Here is a 21,940-nt window from a genome sequence, read left to right as displayed (position 1 = left end):
CTCCCTTCAGGTACTTGTACACATTGATAAGATCCCCCCTCAGTCTTCTCTTCCCCAGGCTGAAGAGGCCCAGCTCTCACAGCCTTTCCTCATAGGGCAGATGCTCCAGCCCTCTGATCATCCTCGTAGCCCTACGCTGGACTCTCTCCAGTAGCTCCATGTCTCTCTTGTACTGAGGAGTCCAGAACTGGATACAGGACCTGAGATGAGGCCTCTCCAGGGCTGAGCAGAGGGGCAGGATCACCTGCCTCGACCTGCTGGCAACACTCTTCCTAATGCATCCCAGGAGACCATTGGCCTTCTTGGCCACAAAAGCACATTGCTGGCTCATGGGTCAACTTGTCATCCACCAGCACTCCCAGGTCCTCCTCTGCAGAGCTGCTCTCCAGCAGGTCAGCCCACAGCTTGTACTGCTGCCTGGGGTTATTCCTCCCTAGGTGCAGGACTCTGCACTTGCCCTTGTGGAACCTCATGAGGTTCCTCTCTGCCCGGCTCTCCAGCTTGTCCAGGTCTCTCTGAATGGCAGCACAGCCCTCGGATGTATCAGCCACTCCTCCCAGCTTGGTATCATCTCCAAACATGCTGAGGAGGTACTCCATCCCCTCTGTGTATGTTTTTCTTATTTCTGTGATTAGACAAATTGTTATTGCAGTGAAATGCAAGAAACTGCCACCTACATCTCTGCCAAAATGCTTGCATAGACTGTCAGCTTTCCAGCATTTAAAATACTGTTTACATATTCCAGGATCCTATTTTAAAGATATGTTGGACTGACTTGTGTTTATTTCAATAGGTTTGATCTGGAAGATGTCAAGAATGTTGGACTCTTTCAAAAATGGTGTGTCATTCCTGTTCTGGGTCTTATAGAGAACTCTTTGTATGATAACGTTCTGCTGCATAACTCCTTGTGCCTCCTGCTGCAAATCATAAATTCATGCTCAAAAGTTGCAGACCTGCTGCTTGATAATGGTTTGCTGTATGTGCTGTGTAATACGCTAGCTGCTCTCAACGGACTGGAAACAAAGTGAGTATTGAGTCGGTTGCTGTACAATTCAGACGCAACCAGAAATCTAGTGTAAACTCAAGTTTATTGTATTGTTACTATTTTCTAAAATGATCGAAGAGTACATATGAGGTAAGACTGCTCTTGAGGTCTTTATTTTGAACTATACCTGCTATTTTGGCAGGGAGGGGGGTGATACCCAATGTAAACAGTGGAATACTCTGAGTATAAAATGCCCTTTCAATACCTTATATTTTCAAATAAAATGTTTTAGAATGTGGGTTTGTCGCAATGCATGCGTTTTGGATGCTTTTTCTAGTGCATCTCATCTGCACAGTAGGGTGAAGGCCCAGGAGATACTAGCGTTCTGCTGTATCTGTAGTCAGTGTCAAAACTGCAGGAGAAGTCTCTTTTGCTACCTGCGATTATACTGTTAAAGATTTTGAGTATGACTTGATTAGCGCAGACTTAGTGTAATGTGAAAATAACTTAATACGTGCATTTTGCACTTCCTCAAGAAGTGAAGGAAGCAGTTGTTTGTTCATTTTATTATATGATATGACGAAGAAATAATCAGATTTCACTTAATCTCGTATAGTTTTAATTAAGTATAATCCTACATTTTTAAGAGCTGTCATTAGAGAAATCTAGGATCTCATATCTGTTTTTAACTAGTGTACAAATCTGAGAATAAATCATCATGACTTTTCCAATAAAGCTGTATTACATTCTTAACATTAGAATGTCTCAAAGATTTGCAGGCATTTAGTTTGCAAAAGTTAATGATAAAGAGGCTTCTTCACTAGTTAAAATTTTCTAGCCTTCAGCTAGAATGAAGTTTTGTAGTATGAAAGCTAGTATGCTTCAGCTAGTATGAAGTTTTGTATGCTAGTATGAAGTTTTGTATGAAGTAAAATATAATATTTGGTATACCTGGCAGAAGCAGTGATGGGAAGCTAATATGGCTTGCTACAGATTACAATCTACCAGAATTTTCATGTTTCTAGTAATTATAACTTTGTTTACAGCATTCCTCTGAATGACTACAAGTTACTTGCATGTGATATACAACAGTTGCTGGTGGCAGTTGCAATTCATGCCTGCAGCTCCTCAGGTTCTCAATATTTTCGTGTTATTGAAGACCTCATTGTGCTGCTGGGGCATCTTCACAACAGTAAAAATGCAAGGATGAAAAGTAAGTTGCTTTTGTGGTCATGGGACTGGAAAAAAATCTCCCTCATTATCTATCTATCTATATATTGCTGTTGAGGGAGGAGGGGGTTTTCTGATGCTGCATCTTCCTTTTCTTTTAAATGGTTCTTATAGTAGTTTGCCTAAGGAGCCTGTGTTCTGCTGAAGAATTATGTTCTGCTAATATGAATGAACAGTGATTGACCATCTGCTTGTTTATAAGGGTAAAAGTCCATTCAGGATGTTTAAATGGAAATGTTCTCTCTGCCTTATTTCAGATGGACCAAATCCTATGGCTTTTCCATGAGAACTTACTTCCATTCTGTCTGTATCTGTGTAATAGTGAGGTGGCTTTCCTTGCAACTTTCTTGTAATCGAGAAATGTGCAGTTCTGAAACTGTCTGTCTTTTTACAAACGTCTGGTAAAAATCCGTAAAGACTTGTAGTAAAGACTTAGGTTAATGTTCAGATAAGGTACATGTGAAATGTCTAACATTACTCCACAAATCATAAAAGCGTGAAAAATGATTACTGTTGGAATAGTTGTTACATAAACTACTGAAAAGAATGTATTATGAATCTTTTGTTCATATCTCTAGATATGGCAGTTGCTCTGCAATTGAGAGTTCTTCTGGCAGCTATTGAATTAATAAAAACTACAGCAAACCAGGATTCTCAGGAGCAGACCAGTTCTGTCCCATCAGCTGCACCTCATCATGCAATGTTTCAAAAGCGTAAAGGCATTACTGGTGAGTGGCAAAAGTGTAGCATAGTTATACTCATTTTTTTTTTTTTTGGCTGTTATTGATCTACTTTTTAATTCTAATTTCGATATAATAACCCTTTGCTTTTTGTGAATCAAAGTTTTAGAATAATGTAGCTTGTACCTGTTTTGAATTCAAGTGTGTTTTTATCAGTAGGAGAGGATGGGGTTATGTCCTCATTGCAGTTGCTTAAGCCAGGTATTTTCTTCTCTTGAAAATACCAGTTCACAAGTTGCATAGTAAAAACGCTATTTCTTTACTTTTTAAGAAAAACAATTCAATGTGTAGTTTCACAACAGTAAAGAAACGTCAGAATCAAGTTAGCTCATGTAATCTTAACTCAACAATGTGTGATTGTATTCTTGCACAGCTTTCAATTGGCAGTCATCCTGAAGTAAGTAGCTGGCACTCCACATTAGTAGTGGGGCCTGCAAGATAGCTAGATTCTATTATGGTTGTTTTTCACTTGTTTAAAAAAAAATTGACAATTTTAGTTTTAGGAGTGGTGTTTGGCTTGTGACTCTTCCTCTAAAGCTTTTGGAGTCTTCTGGACGGAAATTGGTTCTGCATATCTTGTGTATAAATGAAGCTGCACTTAAGACTATAGGAAGCCTAATTCAAAAGCCTGATGTGTATTTTGGTTCTATTTTTGTCATCTTTTTCTTAACCTGTAATAAAAGGTTTTGTTATTCCTTGTCTACCTCAGCAGCCTTTTTGTTTATATGGTCAGCTTCTGAGACACTTTTCCATCACCCTATTAAATATAGCACCTTGCATACACAAGGTCCAGCATGTACAGGAAAATATAGCTATTTCCTAAAGAAACAAATGCAGTCAAGGCCTACTGGATCATTTCTGGAAGACTTTTTTTTTTTGCCAAAAATACTTTTGCAGGATTAGATTAGGAATAATGCTTCTATCAAAATTAGGGGCAATGGGTATGCTATAAAATATATATACTTAAAAGATGTTAATATAACTGACTCTTAGTATTGATAAAGGTACTTCCTGGTACAGAAAAATAAATGAAACAATAACACTGGTTATTGTAACCTTGGCTATAATTGCACTGTAAAAAGAGTCAATAAGAGTGACCTTTTAAAATGTGTTTTATACAAAAATACTAAGTTGCACAGCAATTTTGATCTTGAGACTAACTCCTTTTATGGTATCACTTTTTTAATTTTATAAACTTTTAAAATGGAAAATCTGCTATTCTGTTCCTAAAGACATTTACGTTCCCTTTTATGTTAATATTTCAAATGTTTTGTTTTCTAAAATGCTGTGAAGTCTTTGAATGAAAGCACTGGCTGAGTATGGTCGAAATTAGTGCATTTTAGTAGGATGCTATTAACGCTTCTCTACTTACAGGTTTTAGGAAACTTTCTCTTGCTCAGTCTGATGCTCTGCTGATGAAAATGCGTTCACTAGCAAGTGAAGAATTCAATATGATGATGCAGCGGAGAATGAGCCAAGAAAATCCTATCCAAGCCTCTGAGGCTGAGTTTGTACAAAGGTTGCAGAGACTAACTGTTCTAGCAGTTAACAGGCTCATTTATTCAGGTAGGATTTCTTTGTTCCTTGCTACTTTGATAGAGCTAGTGGAGTACTATATAAAAATGGATTCTTGTTTTTGCAGTATTTAAATATTAGAGAGGAAAGTAATGATAGGGATACTAGCTTAATGGATTTAATGTTAAAGCATCTTTTAGTAATTTTTGTGTCTCAGTATTACATAACTGACAATCAAATTTGGATACAGTTTTTTCTGAATGAACTGTGAAACTATTTTAATCCCTGGTTATTCAGCTTATGTGTAATTGCCTGAATTATGATGTGGAGACTTAACTCTGTCAAAGGGAGCATTTTCTGTCTCTTCAAATGCATTAGTTTGCATGTTTCTATGAAATGGCTAGAATTGTTAGCCCACATAGTCATTCTATGTGGGCTAATTCAAATTCTACAAAAGCAACAAAGTTGAACTGCTCTATGATTAAGTGCAAATTCTGAAAGAACTGGTTGTAGAGGAATTAAAAATCAACATGTAGTACTATTTGAAAAAAAAAATGGGGGGGGCCTGGTAGTAAAAGAATATTCCCTTCACTGGCAACCAAAAGAACATTGGTTGAGATGCTACCGATCAATTAATGCCTCTTCAATTTTTAGCGTCTACTGAAGAATGCCTTGATGTACTGGGTATAACAGAAGCCACAAGTCAAAGTAGACTTTCAGCATCCCAACTGGAAGTTTCTGAAGAGGAAAACCAGCAAGAACTGCCTAGCAGGACAAATCCTTTCCTTAAAGAAATCTTCAAAATGTTGGTAGAAGGGATCAAAATATCTATTGTAAGTAACTAATTAGATGCCCATATTACAGCATGCTTCTAAAGGTTCATTTATTAGGAACTTCTTTTACATAAAGATTTCCTGTTCATAGGAACATGCCTCTCAATTCAGCCAAGGTGTTGTTAAAAAACTATGTTCAGTTTCCCAGTTACTGTGCAGAGTTAAAATAAATCCATCTGTTCTGATTTTTAGTGTAACATTTGGTAAAATGATGCTTCTTGAGTGAGCGCGCAGAGGTTAAATAGATTTCTATGTAGACCATAAGAATCTTTTCTCACTTTAAATTTTGAGGCCTGTTGCTGAAGCCTGTAGAATGAGAATCTGCTGCGCATCCACAGATGATGGACCAAAGGGCATGTCTAGCTGAGCAATTCATGCATGTGTAATGTTTTAGAATTGGTTATATAACTAGGGTGGTGGAGGGGACTTTCTCCTCTCCTCCACCACTGTTGGTTGTAATTTTCTTTTTCTGGCATGCATCTGCTAGCCTGTCAACATTCCAAGCTGATCAGGTTCCTCATGGGTGATCTGAAATGGATTTATTGGAAATATTAACTTACTACTCCATCTTGCCTCTTTCCTCTTAAGCTGTTTTCATAAAAAGTAGTTCAAGTTTGTTAGGTCTGTCTTTCTAACATACCTTATTTGTAGTATGTTTGTAGTATGTTTTTTTGGCTAGTTGTTGTTGCATAGTTCTTTTCATTAATTGAATATGCAGTTTAGCTAAGACGTGCATTTCTAATATCCATAAAGCAAGGTGGAAAATTCATATTGAAATTAAAATTCTAAAGATGAAGATCTTTTTCATCTTTAAAACATCTCTTAATCTGCAGTATCAGCCAGTAAATTAAGCTTAAATACTCTTGAGAAGGATCTTTATCACTTTGTGTTTTGATCACGTTAACTGTGAGTTTTGTTATGTGAAAAATAAGCCCTATCCTTTTGAAAAGGGAAAAAGTAAGTCACATTTATTTAGGGCACCAGCAGAATGAATGCACCCAAACAGCAGTGGAAGAGAATCCTCTTGTCGTGCAAGGACACGTTCCGTACGCAACTTGGGAGACTCCTCGTGCACATCTTGTCTCCAGCAAGGCCACTCCAAGAAAGAAAGCAGGCTTTGGAGATGATGCATGAAGCAAACAATCAAGAGATTATGCGTGACTGTCTTAGCCCAACTTTGCAAGTAAGCTCAGTGTTTCAAAGAAAGTGTGTTCAAATTTCCTGATTAAATTCTAAAAATATTTAGAACTGTGTATGTGATTAAATTGGCCAACAGATGGCCCTTGCATTTCTGGGTTTGTCAGCAAAACTTTCTTGGTGGTGCTCAGTGTCAGTTCCAGGGTACTGTAAGCAAGAGAGGGCATTGTTTCAGATGGCTTAGGAGCAGGAATTGGGTAGGAATGTTGCTGATTGAGTTCTTCAAGAACTGGAAGAATGTTTGACATAAGAGATAAGGCATGTGCCGCAGTTTGACCCACAGTAAGGAATAAAAGAGCTTACTAGATGATCCTATGACATTTCTGCATTTGTGGTCACATATACATTACTCAACTGGAAAACACCTTTCACTGGTGAGGAAAGAACTGATATACCAGCAGTGGCTTCTTTGGGGGAGTGTCATGTTGAGTGTCTTCATTGCCTATGTCTCCTTAACTTATATTATTATATTATTATTATATTAACTTATTATCTCTTAATTCAAATTTGGTTAACTGAACAAGGGACAAGCATTTCAGGCAGGCAAAGCTGGAGGCCTCTGGCACACACTTCCTGAAGTGTAAGCAAGGAGCTGAGTTAACTGTATTTTGAAAGGAAACTTAACATTGCTGTAAGCCATTGAAAAGTAACAAGATGTTAGGAAAATTTTCCTATCACGTGGAGAATTAAATTCAGCAAAGCTTTTTCTCTCCAGGAAAAATTAAAGAAATGTGTCCAAGCTGACTAGAAAAGACATTAAAGATTGGGGGGGGGGGGAATGTTCAGTATTGTATTATAGAAATGAATGAATGACTATACCCTTTTCTTTTTCCCTTTTCCTTTCTGTTCATCTTGTAGCACGGACCTAAATTAGTGCTCTATTTACATGAGTTAATGTACAGTCACAATGATGAAATGACCAAAGAAGAACAAATAGCAGCAGGAGATTTTATGAATGCATTAAAATGTTGTGGCTATAAATGCATCCCCCTGAGCCCACCACCAAAACCAGACCTAATGAAAGCTTTGAAAGAGGTTTGTGAATAAAAACATGACTTCAAAAATTGTATCTGTTACATGGGGATAGTTTTTTTTTTTTCTTTTTCTTTTCTTTTTTTTTCCCCTGAGGTAGTAGCTTTGTTTTGACTTGAGCATTGCTTCATGCTTTTTACAATTCTCTTTGGATTAGAAATTTGTTACACATGCTTAACACTTCACAACAAGCTCACACATTAACATTCTTCTGTTAAGTACATGACTTTACCAAAGCAAAGTTGATAGTTAAAAATAAGTTTTCATTTTAACTTTCTTTGTTAGAACAAAATTAATTTTTATGGTTTCTTGCAAAAATATAAAATCGCATCAAAATGAATTAGAGTGACTGAAACAGACTTCATGGTTTTAAATCTTGAGATAATATTAGTGAATGTTTTTTTCTCAGTTTTCCTTTTTTAAAATTGCTGTAACCTTTAGCCTCTGCTTCCTTAATTAAGCTTAATTTTTTTAGGATCAGAAGAAATATGAGATGGAAGAGGGTGTGAACAAAGCTGCTTGGGAGAAGACTATGGCTAATAATCAGCAAAAGTAAGTGTTTTCTTAAAGATGCTGGAAGAATTTTGGAAGACTGTCTGTTCACGCCATTGCAGAGTTGCCTGTGTGATTCTTAAAAACGCTTCTTTCATCTTAACAGCAATGTTAACTTCTGGATATTTACTATACCATTATAAAAACATCTTGGTTGCATTTTGATAGACTGTATAATAAATGCCATTGTATAAACTTCAGAATATTGAATCATTTTTTGCATCTGTTTGGTATTTCACCTTTAGACTTACGGCTGTTTTCTTTCCAGTCAACTTTCCTGTTGCTGTGATTTGTGCAATTAAATGCAAGACAAATGTCTCTGCAACTAACTCTGATCTACTATGAATATGATATTGTTTATATATATATAAGTACTTTGATAACAATTTTGTGAGCTTTGTATACTGCTGCTACTTCATTTAATTTCATCACATAATCAAATCTGAGACACTCACAAATGTACCTTAATGCAGACACCTGCAGTAGCTACAAAAGTCAGCTTAGTCTTGTCCAGAAAAGTGACAGGACTTTAGTATTTTGAATAACTTAAATTTGAGTAGTAATAAATTACTATTCTTCAGAGTTTTAATGCAATGAATGAACATTAATTATTAATGCATCTTAATGTTTAGTCATCAGTCTTCTGAATGGTTTAACAATTCTGTGATTGTTGCAGTTAATACTTTTGTTTTGATATTCCAAAAAACTATTCATGACTCATGGAAAAACAAATGTAGGTCAAGTTGCTGCGAATGTGCTACAACAAGAACTATGGAAATCTGCCAGACTTTAAGAGTGTATGGGGGTGTTTTGGGTTTTTGTTGTTGTTGCTGTTCTTTTGAAGGGGATGTTTCTTCCCTTCCCTTTTCAGTGTGCTGACTTAACATTTTAAAATACAGCTTTCTTCTTTCTTTCTTTCTTTCTTCCACTCCCCATCAGTCTCTTTCAACGTCTGGATGCAAAATCAAGAGATATTTCCAAAATAGCTGGAGACATCACACAGGCTGTCTCCCTGTCACAAGGAATGGAAAGAAAGAAAGTGATGCAGCACATCAGGGGGATGTATAAGGCAGAGTTAAGTGCCAGCAGACACTGGCAGGAGCTTGTTCAGCAGCTTACCCATGATCGGTAAGTTATTCATAGTAGACTTGCACTACAGCACTCAGTATCTGATGTGTGCTTAGCATTCAAGTTAGAAGCACTTGAAATGTAGATGATATTAAAAATAGAATGACTTTTGCTAATCATTGGACTGTTCAAGACTGATAAAATACTTAAATTATTCTCTTATTTTTTCAGGGTGGGTGGCCAAGGGGTATTTGTCTCATTTAGCCAAGAATTTTTTGGTCAAATATGTTTCAGTGTGCATAATGCAATGAAGTGTATAGCATAAAGTTTTAATAGCTTTCATTACATTGGATTACTTTTTCATTCATTCATTATGATACCAGCTTGGAGATACCAGGTTTACTTATCTGCATAGAGCAAAAGATACTAAGTCTCATCAAAAAAATCTTGACTGGGAACTAAGCAGTAGTTTTACCACTACAGAACTCTCATATAGGTCATGTTTACAGCAATTGGGCATGAGGTCATCTTTGAGCAGTTGATACACCTTAATAGTGTTGGACACCTTGCATCACTGTCTTCATATGAGCTAGTAACTTGAGTCTTACAGTAAGTAGTTCATAAGTAGGTGGTTAGTGGAATAGTTCAAGAAGATAAAACTGCAGAATTCAGTTGTGTGAGCTGGGGTTTTTTGGGATTATTTGGTGGGTTGTTTTTTTTTTTTTTTTTCATAGAAGTAATTGCCAGAGTAGTACTGCAGAACTTCTGCCTTTCTATCATTTAAAGAAAAATGGAACAAGTAAGCATATATACTATCTCTGTTGCCAAATTCTAACATACTTTTTTTAATTATTATTTTTTTTTCAGAGCGCTCTGGTATGACCCAGTCTATTACCCAACTTCTTGGCAATTGGATCCAACAGAGGGCCCAAATAGAGAGAGGCGACGACTGCAGAGATGCTACTTAACTATACCAAATAAGTATCTTCTCCCAGACAGGCAAAAACAGGAAGGTAATTATAACAAGATTGTGAATTGTTATTAATTGTTGCAAGGGTATATGTGAGTTGTCATGAGTACTAGTTTCTTAAGTACTAAGTTTGTGGGGTTTTTTCTTCTTAATAGGCATGATCAAACCTCCCTTATCTTATCTATTTGAAGACAAAACATATTCTTCTCACTCTTCTACTGTAAAGGATAAAGCAGCAAGTGAACATATAAGGTAGGCTGTGGGTAAGATTTACCTCCCTCCTTCCCTCATTCCAAAGAAAAATCCTTACTTTTTTTTTCTTTAAATAAATATTTAAAGTAAGATAAAGGAGACAAATGTTAAACATTGTAGGCTTTATTGCTATGCTTGCAAGCAAAAGATCTAAACTATTAAGGTGTGAATTTTCTGACTCTTATACAGTATCTCTGCATTTTCAAAATCAGTAGAAGCAAGTATCTGGTGTGATATGGGATGGAAATTCTATGAGATAACCTGGTGTTTTATTACTTGTCACTTGTATCCACAACAGGCATTGCAACGTGGTCTGGTAGGTCTTTCCATCAGTGTTCAAAAGCAAATTATGCTGTCATCCTTCAGGCTTTTTATAATCTATGTTAAACTTAACTCTCGAGTTATGTCAGTTTACTATTTATTTCAGGCACTGCCTAAAATAGCGAGAGAGAATGTAGAAAGCAATAGATTAAATACAAATACACTTGTCTGCAAGTCTAGAAAGCTGAGGATCTATTTTCTTTCCCCTTTGGGGATTTAAACTGTTAGGGCTATGGAGTTCAGAAGTCTTTCTTTGGCTTTAGCCTTTGAGACCATTAGCTTTAGCTACAAGTGGGAGGAAATGCATGAACCAACAAGCGACACTAGACTTTAAATATATTTCAGAGTTAATCGAAGATGCATCAGTGTAGCACCTTCAAGAGAGACTGCTGGTGAACTGTTGCTAGGTAAGTAAAACTTTCAATCTTCATAAATACTTTTCCTGTGGGCTTTTTTTTTTCTTCCCAAAGAGAACATAATTGTCATGAAAATGTTAGGAAAATTAGTGCTAAGTAATTGAACTGTTACCGGACCAGAATTATATCCTTTATATCAGTTCTGCCTTTCTTGCTGTTTGCAAGTGTGCTCTTTGGCCTGTAGTTTGGTTTAAAGTTATAGATATGGCCTGAAGATGTGGAATGAAAAATTCTATTTCTGTCAAGTATGGTCTTGTCCACGTACTAGTCATAGCACTCTTAAAACATGGACAGTGAATGTTTGTATAAAATTAAGATAAAATATACAAACAGTAATTTCATATAGCTATTTGCCATTTTTCTCCCCCTCAGGAAAGTGTGGCATGTATTTTGTTGAAGACAATGCTTCAGACGCTATTGAAAATTCTGTGAGTATATCGCACAGGCTTAATTTTTCCAGGCTGTGACTGATCCTAGCTATTGTCTACTGTTATTGAGATTGCCTTATCTCTGATCAGAGGTCTCTGGACAGGGCCAACCAAATTGATTAGTTTGAGTTTAATGTTGAGTGTAACACTTGCTCAGGCTGGTACCTGAAATAGTCCTATTGGAAGCTGGAGCATCAGGAAGTACAGTAGAGAGACTCTCAAATGTATAAATTCTGCTGTACACTACAGGATCACTGTTACCTGGATTTTTTTTATACAGAATGCTGTAGCTTCCCTCTTATACTATGAGGAGAAGGCTGTTTTATGTGGGAAACTGGAACCAACTTAATCTTTTTTGATATGCAAAGGTTCTGATACATTACTTTTTTTATATATAAAAACTTTAAGCAATGGATTATAATTCTGGCAGTCTTAAAGTAGTTTTGGGAAACCCTGATAGAGCTCCTCCTTGCATCCACTGGACACACAGCTGCTGTGATTCAGAACATTACCAGCTGTTTTGCTGCTGTGTCCTGAACAGAGCTTGCAGAATGGAATTCATGCCAAAACTTTGCTCACTCCCGTTGGCTGTCCAGTATCGTAGCTTAAGTGCCAGTAAATGTGCTAGAATGCTGAGCAGGGAGCTGCGGAGGCTGAGGTACGGCGTGCGTGCTGCTCTGCCCACTGCCTTGAGGTGGGCAGCGGCAGCTGGGAAACGTGCGTGAAGAAAATCACAATAACGTCTTAAAGCATTACAGCAAAATTATCCAAGTCTGCCTTAACATGCTCTGTAACTGTAAACTGGTCCCACTGAAGAGAGGATTCCTATTTAAAAATGTTGCTGTTTAAAATATTTTTCAATTGCATATTTCTCAGAGTTTTCATGGAGAAACTGAACCAGCATCCTTTTCTTGGACCTATGAGGAAATTAAGGAAGTTCATAAGCGCTGGTGGCAGCTAAGAGACAACGCTGTGGAGATATTTCTAACAAATGGCAGAACCTTACTCTTGGCTTTTGATAATACAAAGGTAATGTGGCACCGGTTGCATAGTAATAATAAAAATGTTTTGCTACTTCTTCGTAACATATACATTTATGTGTTAGTTTTTAAGGAGATCTGTTGCATGGACTAATATTAAATTTTGCTTAATACTACTGACAAAGCTATACTCAGCCAGGTTTCCAGACAAACACAATCACATTGTAAAGTACATCTCTGATGTATTAAGCTGTTTGAAAAACTTAGTAATATTGAGCGCTATTCCATTACAGCAGATCTCTGGAAATTTGTAAATGAGAAACTTACTGAGTCTGGTTTGAAGCTTTTAAAATTATGATTAAAACTGTGATGTTTTCTTTTAGGTCCGTGATGATGTGTACCACAACATCTTAACTAACAATTTGCCTAACATTTTGGAATATGGAAACATTACTGCTTTGACGCACCTGTGGTGCACAGGACAAATTACTAACTTTGAATATCTGACTCATTTAAACAAACATGCGGGCCGTTCCTTCAATGATCTCATGCAGTATCCAGTATTTCCTTTTATACTTTCTGACTACACCAATGAAACACTGGACCTAAATGATCCATCAGTATATAGGTAATATAAAAAGTTTGGAACTGATTATTTCTAAATAATTGAATTGGTTATTTCAGTAAAACTGTTTAACTTCATTGTATTAAACTGTGCACACAGATGGATGGAGCTAATGAGGAATGAGCCTCATCCATAGTAACCTGGGGTTTCCACAATAAGTGGATGCTTCACCTATAACATTTAAATGAGATGAGGGTACGAATATGTAATAGGATGCTATGGATCTGACTTGTCATCCACTGTCCTGATCGTCATAAGCATAATCCACTGATTTAAATAGAGGCTGTATTTTTAAATTCATATGACTGAAGACTTCTGGACAAATTAGTAAAAGTTAAACAGAAAAGGAAATAATATTGTAAATGATTTTGTGAGTTTAAAAAATCACATTGCCTTAACTGTAAATAGAGCTAAGTAAGCTGTCCCATCCTAATAAATTGTTATTAAGCTGATTTAATATTAGCAGCACAAAGCCTCTGTTTTTAAGTGATTTTCCTGATTTGAAAGGGAGGCACTTTGAGTTTACTTGCTTATCTGTTATTTTGCTACGGGTAGCCTGTGGATGTGAGTTTGCAATTAGCACTATCTTAACGTGGCCTTCTTATTCTCTAAGCTTTTTTATAAAGTGCTGTTTTTAAGTTTTGCTTTCGTCCTTTTCATGTTACTGAAGGCCTTATTCTTAGTAATGCATTATTAAATGGTGTGAATCAACGTTATGAAAATGACAAGATATCAGTACTATTTATATTACAGAAATCTGGTCAAACCTATAGCTGTGCAGTCTAAAGAAAAGGAGGATCGTTATGTGGATACTTACAAGGTAATTAGGATAACTTTGGATTTAGTCTTTCTTTTGTGTATCACAGAATCAGTAAGGTTGGAAGGGACCTCTGGGGATCATCTAGTCCAACCTCCCTGCTCAGCAGGGTCACCTAGAGCACGTTAGACAGGGTTTCATCCAGGCGGGCCTTGAGCATCTCCAGAGAGGAGACTCCGCAACCTGTGGATATATATTTCCTCCCCCCCCCCGCCCCCCCCCCCCTCCGCCGTGTGTGTGCGCCCAAAATGCGTGTGCACATAAAAGTGAGATGATTTGTAAGCTTTGTTTTTCTTAACATGCCTTAATAAACAAAATACAAATCCAGTATTTTGTATCTATGGAACTCTCATTTCCTATGTGTTACGTTTTCTGAGAATTGTTTTACAACTTGTTTGGAACCTGTGATTGTCTGTTCCTATACTTGAAATCATAAATCAATGTAATCTTTCCATGCAATTCTGCTTAGGAGGTTAAATTGGCATTTTATATATGAACATACATTTGTAAAGATCCCTAAATACCAGAGAGAGAATTTATTGCTATTGATTTTAAATGATTGCAATATAACTTGTATCTAATCTTTCTCGAGGGTAACAGAAAAGCTGTTTTTTCCTTCAAATACTTGGTGTAACAAAATTTGGAGAACATTTTTTTTCTTTTAAACTGAATGCTGTTTTATCTTCTAAATTGAATGCTGCTTTGGTGTTTTTTGTTCTTTTTTCTTAAGATTTTTTGGCTTGTTTACATAGGGCAGAAATAATGGGATGCCCTGCTATGGTTACAGCCCTCTTTCTTTGTTGTTCTTTGGATTGTACTTGGAGAATAAACACTTCGTATTCCTGATCCCTTTTAAAATATGTAGGAAATGACATACTGGGGCTGGAAAGCATCTGTAGCTGGACCTTCAAATTTACATCTATATCGTGGCCTTAGGTGGTTTTTTTTTTTTTTTTTTGCTAATTTTTTTTCTCTCCATTTATTATTGAAAAGTCTGTATAATGACTCACTGGTGTTAGAAAAAAAGAAAAACAGTATAGAAGTAATAAATGTTGTAAAGCAGGTCATTTAAATTGACTTGAAAAATGCATAGATACCTAGATAGATTGTTTCTAAGGACTTACATAAGTGACTGCTTTTTGAAATACGTATTTGATCCCAGAACACTTTTGAACTTACGTTCCTTTAGAGGTATCTTTTACTCCTAAACAATTTAGGCAAGCTCTTATTTTTCTTGCTGCTGGAATGCAAGGTCTAGGATGTTCTCTTATCTTTCTAGTGTCAGCGTAGTTTCACGCTTTACAAAAGCTATGAAAATGCTATCTGGTGTATGAGATGTAAGTTAACAGTCCAGCTGAATGCATGTCAACTTGAATTGAGCTTCAAATGTCCTTCTCTTTCGAAGAGCATGCCTAGTATTTTGAATGGGCATTCAGAACAGTTGCTGAAATAGTATTTGAATGGCATATTTAAGGTGTTGAAACTGAATAGGTACTTCAAAGTGTTATCTTACAGCAAGTTTTGAAGGTGGGAAGCCTTCTTTAAATAAAGATGTAATAGTCTTGAGTATATCTCAATTTCTGAGGAGCTTAAGTGTTGAAATGTTGTATAAGTGATCTCAGCATTTATGCCTGATAACAAAGGCAAATTAGTCTGCGTTGAAGTTTAAGTAGCGGATTAGTGAGGTGTTTTTTGCTACTGTTTCTTTAGTATTTGGAAGAGGAGTACCGTAAAGGAGCACGAGAGGATGATCCGATGCCTCCTGTACAGCCTTATCACTATGGATCTCATTACTCCAACAGTGGAACTGTGCTTCATTTCCTGGTTAGACTGCCACCTTTTACTAAGATGTTTTTAGCCTATCAAGGTAAGATTATTTTTGTTTGCACTTGCGTTTCATGTCTGGATCTAGTCTCAATGATCCAGGAAAGCCCTACGTTGCTTTGTTTCAGAATAGTTATCAATTTCAAATTGTTGAGATCAGTAAACTTAAATCTAGTGTGTTTTCACAATGGACCCACTCTCAAATTATCAAGCTAACTGTAGGCTGTATATTTTAGTGTTTATTTAGAATGGAAAACTGATCTATTTAAGTTTCAGTCTGTACGCAGCATCTAGTAATTGAGAAAAAAAGAATTCTAAATGTTCTTAGCTAGCTGGTGAGCAGTTAAATTCTTGAATTTGCAGATGTGCAACTGGTACTATATCTGTCATCAATGTGACAAATCTATTTTGGATTTCTTTACAGATCAAAGTTTTGACATCCCAGACAGAACCTTTCACTCTACAAACACAACCTGGCGCCTCTCTTCCTATGAATCAATGACTGATGTAAAGGAGCTTATCCCAGAGTTTTTCTACCTTCCAGACTTTCTAGTTAACAGAGAAGGTATATGAAGAGGATACCAGAACTATATACCAAAAACAGCCTTAGCATTTGAAGCCGAGAACATTTATATCCCGTGATTAAATAGGTTAAGCAGTAGAGGGGTAGGTTAAGTGTGGAGAGATCTGGCATTAATTTTTTGGGTTATGCTGTGAAGGCTTTTATATAGGACTTAGGAAATTTTCTCGAAAAAGTTTGAGGTGCAAAGGAGTTCTTCCTATGTAGCTGACTTGTTTTTGAATATGCAGGTGCTTCAGAGTCTGTGTGTGTGTGACCTGTTAATGGAACTATTTTGATAAGCAATCATTGAGACTAATTGTTAGCGTTCATAGAACCCTGTAAAGACATTTTTGAAATCACTATAAACCAAAATGTTGAAATGCTTACTCCTCTGTTTCTAGGTTTTGATTTTGGCGTGCGTCAAAATGGTGACAGAGTTAACCATGTCAATCTTCCACCTTGGGCTCGTAATGATCCTCGTCTGTTCATCTTGATCCATCGTCAGGCTTTGGAGTCTGACCATGTTTCCCAGACAATCTGCCACTGGATTGACTTGGTGTTTGGTTATAAGCAAAAAGGCAAGGCCTCTGTTCAGGCTATTAATGTCTTTCATCCTGCAGTAAGTACTTGTTGCGTGGCATGTTTGTTCATTGTAATTTAATGGGGGGAAAAGTGCAGCCTAAGTTACTTGGAAAATACCCAGCATGGAGCAGTTTCTTGCTCATGAAGTGCTGAAGAATAAGAAAAGGCTTTAAGCATTTCAGGGCATAACTGACAAGATCCTAGGGTTTGATGTGCTACATAGTGAATCTGCATTAATCATTCTTGTCCAGTGATAGGCAGGGTGTGATCATGTGCCCATTTTGTGGAGTGGTGTGTTTTGTTTTGTTTTTGCCTTCTGAATAGCAAGTTGTTTTTAATGGTGCACAGGAAGCTTGTGTGTGTGTTTGTGTGTCTATACATACCTGCATCCACATAGCTGCTTCTTCCTCATTCAAAAAGTCTTTTATTTTGGAAGATTCTGCTGTAGCTTTTGATAAGGTTAGAATAGTTTGCATGGAGTTGAGTATTTGTATTTCCTTCATAGTTACCTTTGTTCTGTCCATCTAGTAAGCATTTTTTCTTTCAGTAAATTTGATTTCAAATTAGGGAAGTAATTCTTTTAATGTAAAGATTTGATACTACTCACTTAATTTTAACACTTCAGATCTTGGATTATATTATTTAATAAGCTAAATCCTTACTGTCACAAAGTCTGTTCATCCAGGCGGTGCTGGTTTCAAAAGCATGCATTTCCTGTGTTTTTGGCAAGCTGTATGTAGTTGTTGAGGAGCTACTGGCAATAGTATTTGATAGTGGTGGGTTTCTTTCTTTCTAAGTAACCATCCAAATATCTTCCCTTTCTTTCCCACCCACCTCTAAGTATTTATTAAGTTACTATCTGGAACTTCAAATATTAAGTTTTTGTGAATGTGTTCATTGGGTTTTTTTGAAGTGAAAAGTCAAGACCTTTGTCAATGTGACTGAGGAAAAGGATGTGGTATGCGATTAGAGAAGCGTAGTCAGTTTTCACTCTGAGAAAGTAGAAGAAATAATTTCCATTCCTAAAATATGGAAGCTCTTACTTGCAGCTCCCCCTTCAATGGAAGTTTTAATACATTATTTAAAAGATTTACAGAAAAACTTTATCAGAAACCTTTTTACTTTTGCACAAGCTAAAGGTCCACTTAAAAAAAAAAAACAAACAAAAAAACCCCACCTCTTTGACAGGGATTAGTCAAGGAGTACATGTAAGAGCAGCTAAGATAATAAATCTGGTAGTAATAATCTCCATCAAAGAAGTGGTGAAAAGTTTACTCTTCAGTTGCTCTTTAATTGGTATAGCTATTGCTGGATGGCTTCTGGTAAGTCTTAAAATCTGAAGAGTCTTGTTGCTCTAAACTTGTGTATATAGAAATTTTTCTCAAATCAATTGCACAAGCTTATTCCTGCCTTTCCTTCCTGCTATCTAGACCTATTTTGGGATGGATGTTTCTGCTGTTGAAGATCCTGTCCAGAGAAGAGCCCTTGAAACAATGATAAAAACATATGGACAAACGCCTCGCCAGCTGTTTCATACAGCACATGTTAGCAGACCTGGATCCAGGCTCATCATGGAAGGAGAACTTCCTGCTGCCATGGGATTATTAGTGCAGTTTGCTTTCAGAGAAACCAGAGAACACAGTAAAGAAATAGTATATCCAGTAAGTCATTTTGATTCACATTCAGTTGTTCAATTAACATTCACAGATTGTGATTATTATATCTTTATATTTACACTTGAATAATTGAAGATAACATCTATCTATCTTTTACTCTGTTAGTGAAAGTTACTGGCATTGTGCTCCTCTTTGTGCCTCAGACTTTTTCCCACCATTACCTACAGGGTTTGAATTTTCTAGAGGAACAGACTGTTTGCCCTTAGCACAGAGGGACAAGACTGGTGGCTTATCCCTCCCTTCCTCTTAGTTCAGCAAAAGAGAAATGTGTGTTTTTTTTCCTCTCTTCACTGAATACCTTCCTTAGCCCAGCATCCAGTAGATTCGTGTATAATTGTCACTGCAGGCTTAAGCTCTTCTTAAGAATGGTTATCCATGGTGTGTTACCCCAGAAAAAAAGGGTTCTAGAGGTTCTGCTTCATGCCTCTTGGAAAAGAAGAATAGACTTACTCATAATTATCTATAATTTGTCTGACATACGAGGATTTCTATGTGGAGTCTTCATTCTTATGTTATTAGTGCTTTCAGCACATTCTCACTAACATTCTTCTTGCCACTAAAAGCTGGAACAAGTCATAGAAGATGAGTAATCTGATTTACGTGGGTACTTAGATGTGGATATTTTCTCATTCAGTTGAAAAAGATAACTGAAGTTCTTAACCAATTTATATACATCTAAATGTCTTAAATGTCTTAAAATTACTCTTCTGATTTCTTGGTTATAATAAAAAGTGCCTAATAATTCAGTACCTCAAAGGGTGCTTGTGACCTAGAAAACCCAGGAACTAATATCTAAATCTGTAGTTCACCTGATTTCCTGTTGTCATTGCTAGAATGTTTCAGTGATTGTTCTTAAATTGCAACTTGCTGACAAAATTGTACTGTAAAAAAAGTATATGAAATTAGTGAAGGGCTACTGAAAATTATTTTATGCATTCGTGATATATTGGATGGCAAAGTAAAAATAGATCTGAATTCATCTTGGTTAAAACAAATAGTTGGAGAGCGCTTCACGTGGCTGATCTTGTGCTTTCAATGATGAAGTCTGTGTTCATTATACAAACCTGTGGTAGAGAAACATATACTGTGATTTGTTTCCACCTCCCAACATCTGTGTTGTCTGTAGGACAGTCACACTTTAGGCATTTTTTTCTCTAAAGTTCAGTAAGAAACTGGATTCTTGGATGAGGAGAAATCAGAACTTATCATTCCACTGCCTGCACTGTTAGTTTTCTACCTCAGCCCTTAGGTAACTTCTAGAACTCACTTAAAACTAGGAGTTTAGCTGATGATACTACAAAGCTTTACACTTGTCTTTCTAGAATTTTAGAATACTTAAGTAATCCTTACCTACTGTTTTTTGTGACTTTAATATGAATAATTCTGCTTCCACTCTAATAAAATAACTGTCTTCTGAAAAATGTTTACCTGCTTTTAATGTGAACCTTATTTGTATTTGTTTCAGAGTCCATTACCGTGGATAAAAGGCTTGAAGTGGGGAGAATACGTTGGTTCCCCAAGTGCTCCAGATCCTGTTGTTTGCTTTAGCCAACCACATGGAGAAAGATTTGGCTCTCTGCAGGCCTTGCCAACCAAAGCTATCTGTGGTCTATCCCGCAAGTTTTGCCTTTTGATGATATATAGCAAGGAGCAAGGTATGAGCACCTTAGCTTTGTATTCCCCACAAAAAATAGCCATGAAAAATGTAAATCTAATGTTATTCTCTAGCAGACTTCCCAGATTTATTCTGTTTAGCCAACAAGTATGACCTTTTTACATGTATAGTATCTTTCCTGAATGACTGGATTTGACTTTTGATTTTTCAAGACAGCCTAGAGGCATCCAGTAATTAAGCTGGTATTTTTTCTTTAAAATAACTTACACTGCTGAGAAATTCAGTCTAGAGAGAACAAAAAGAGGTGAAAAGAGTGCTGCAGCAGAAAGGAGAATTAAAGGAGCAGTTTGAGACATAGTGAGGAAAGCTATCAGTAAAATTTGGAGACAAAGGATCTTCTGCTTTCAGATAAACTCCTTGAGGGGATTCTCTATTAATAAGATACAAACAGGTTTTTGTAGTTTTTCCTTTCTTTAAAACAAGTGCTACTGAAGGTCTTAAAACTAAGTGTTCCATTGAAGACATCACATTTAGTTCTCAAAAATACGTAACATTCTCCTTCAGAAGTTATGAATAATCACCTGCCTAGCAGGTTGAAAGTATTGTCAGCCTCTTCCCCTTTTTCCTCACCCTCAAGATGCAATATTTTTGTCCATGTTTCAAATTGTGTAAACATTCAATGGTCTCTAAATCCCTATTTCTGAAAATTCTGCTTATAGATGAAACCATAGCCTAACAGAAAACATCACTTTAAATTCTTGGTTGTTGTATCCTAGCTTATAGTAAAACATGGACCCTGGATTTTTGTTATTGACTGTCAGTGATCAACTTTTTGATTGCATATGTGACTATTTTTTTAATACTTTCCCTCAGGTGTGAGAAGCATGCACAGCACTGATATTCAGTGGTCAGCTATTTTGAGCTGGGGATATGCTGATAACATTTTAAGACTGAAGAGCAAGCAAAGTGAGCCTCCAGTAAATTTTATACAGAGCTCACAGTTCCATCAGGTAAGAATTTTAGGCCTTTGGGTTTCAATTTAATATTGCTAGTTTAATCATGTAGTGAACTGATTTGGCAAACAAATCTTATTTTGAGGGATGAGATTAGGATTCCTCTGGGAGAGATTGCTTAAACTGCTAGAGAACTGTCTTTAGTATGTTTAAGGGGCTGGTTAGATCTACTGAAGATTCGGGCTTGTGGTGTGGCTGTAGGGTTAGATTAGAAGTCTACAGTAATTTGCTCCCCTTTGGCTGTAAATTCTGGGATGCAAAGAATTTCCCTCTTTGATTCTGAAATCCTAACAAATATCACCTACAGCAGGTATATTTTAACTGTTGGTTTTCTTTTTTAGCCTAGATATTTTATATGGCTTTTCTTAGGATAATCAGTGAAAAACAATTTGTCCAAATGCTTCGGCATAATGGAAACAGCAGTTAGAGTAGCTTTTATTAATTTTTTTCTGATTTTGTTTTGTCTTTTCAAGGTAACCAGTTGTGCTTGGGTGCCAGACAGTTGCCAGCTTTTTACAGGTAGTAAATCTGGTGTCATCACAGCATATATGAACAGATTCACAAGCAATACAGTAAGTACCATCAGGCAGAGTTTATATTTAAGGATTGAGATATGTTCATTATTGCTGTCATTTTGCCTTTAATAAGGAAAGTAAGAGAAGGGGGGATTTGTATTCATGACTTCTAAAAATATCAAGTACTTGTTT

At 36.5% G+C, this 21,940-nt stretch overlaps 1 protein-coding gene across 1 annotated transcript in view; it reads left to right on the top strand.

The window, feature by feature from the left end:
* Positions 1-21,940, top strand: part of LYST (lysosomal trafficking regulator) — an 84,975-nt gene that overhangs the window by 55,092 nt on the left and 7,943 nt on the right. Inside the window, exons 26-48 of the mRNA XM_062572298.1 lie at positions 794-1,024; positions 2,032-2,198; positions 2,794-2,943; positions 4,330-4,521; positions 5,125-5,303; positions 6,280-6,486; positions 7,359-7,535; positions 8,008-8,084; positions 9,024-9,212; positions 10,020-10,165; positions 10,278-10,374; positions 11,041-11,102; positions 11,484-11,539; positions 12,416-12,568; positions 12,903-13,147; positions 13,898-13,964; positions 15,672-15,828; positions 16,210-16,350; positions 16,749-16,966; positions 18,360-18,590; positions 20,071-20,260; positions 21,094-21,230; positions 21,707-21,805. Coding sequence (XP_062428282.1) covers positions 794-1,024; positions 2,032-2,198; positions 2,794-2,943; positions 4,330-4,521; positions 5,125-5,303; positions 6,280-6,486; positions 7,359-7,535; positions 8,008-8,084; positions 9,024-9,212; positions 10,020-10,165; positions 10,278-10,374; positions 11,041-11,102; positions 11,484-11,539; positions 12,416-12,568; positions 12,903-13,147; positions 13,898-13,964; positions 15,672-15,828; positions 16,210-16,350; positions 16,749-16,966; positions 18,360-18,590; positions 20,071-20,260; positions 21,094-21,230; positions 21,707-21,805 — 3,568 coding nt within the window. The remainder of the gene's footprint in view (positions 1-793; positions 1,025-2,031; positions 2,199-2,793; positions 2,944-4,329; positions 4,522-5,124; positions 5,304-6,279; positions 6,487-7,358; positions 7,536-8,007; positions 8,085-9,023; positions 9,213-10,019; positions 10,166-10,277; positions 10,375-11,040; positions 11,103-11,483; positions 11,540-12,415; positions 12,569-12,902; positions 13,148-13,897; positions 13,965-15,671; positions 15,829-16,209; positions 16,351-16,748; positions 16,967-18,359; positions 18,591-20,070; positions 20,261-21,093; positions 21,231-21,706; positions 21,806-21,940) is intronic.

Source organism: Rhea pennata, chromosome 3, assembly GCF_028389875.1.
Source record: "Rhea pennata isolate bPtePen1 chromosome 3, bPtePen1.pri, whole genome shotgun sequence".
NCBI classification, from domain to species: Eukaryota; Metazoa; Chordata; class Aves; order Rheiformes; family Rheidae; genus Rhea; species Rhea pennata.
Note: the sequence above shows the minus strand (reverse complement) of the source record. Positions and strands in the feature narration are given on the sequence as shown.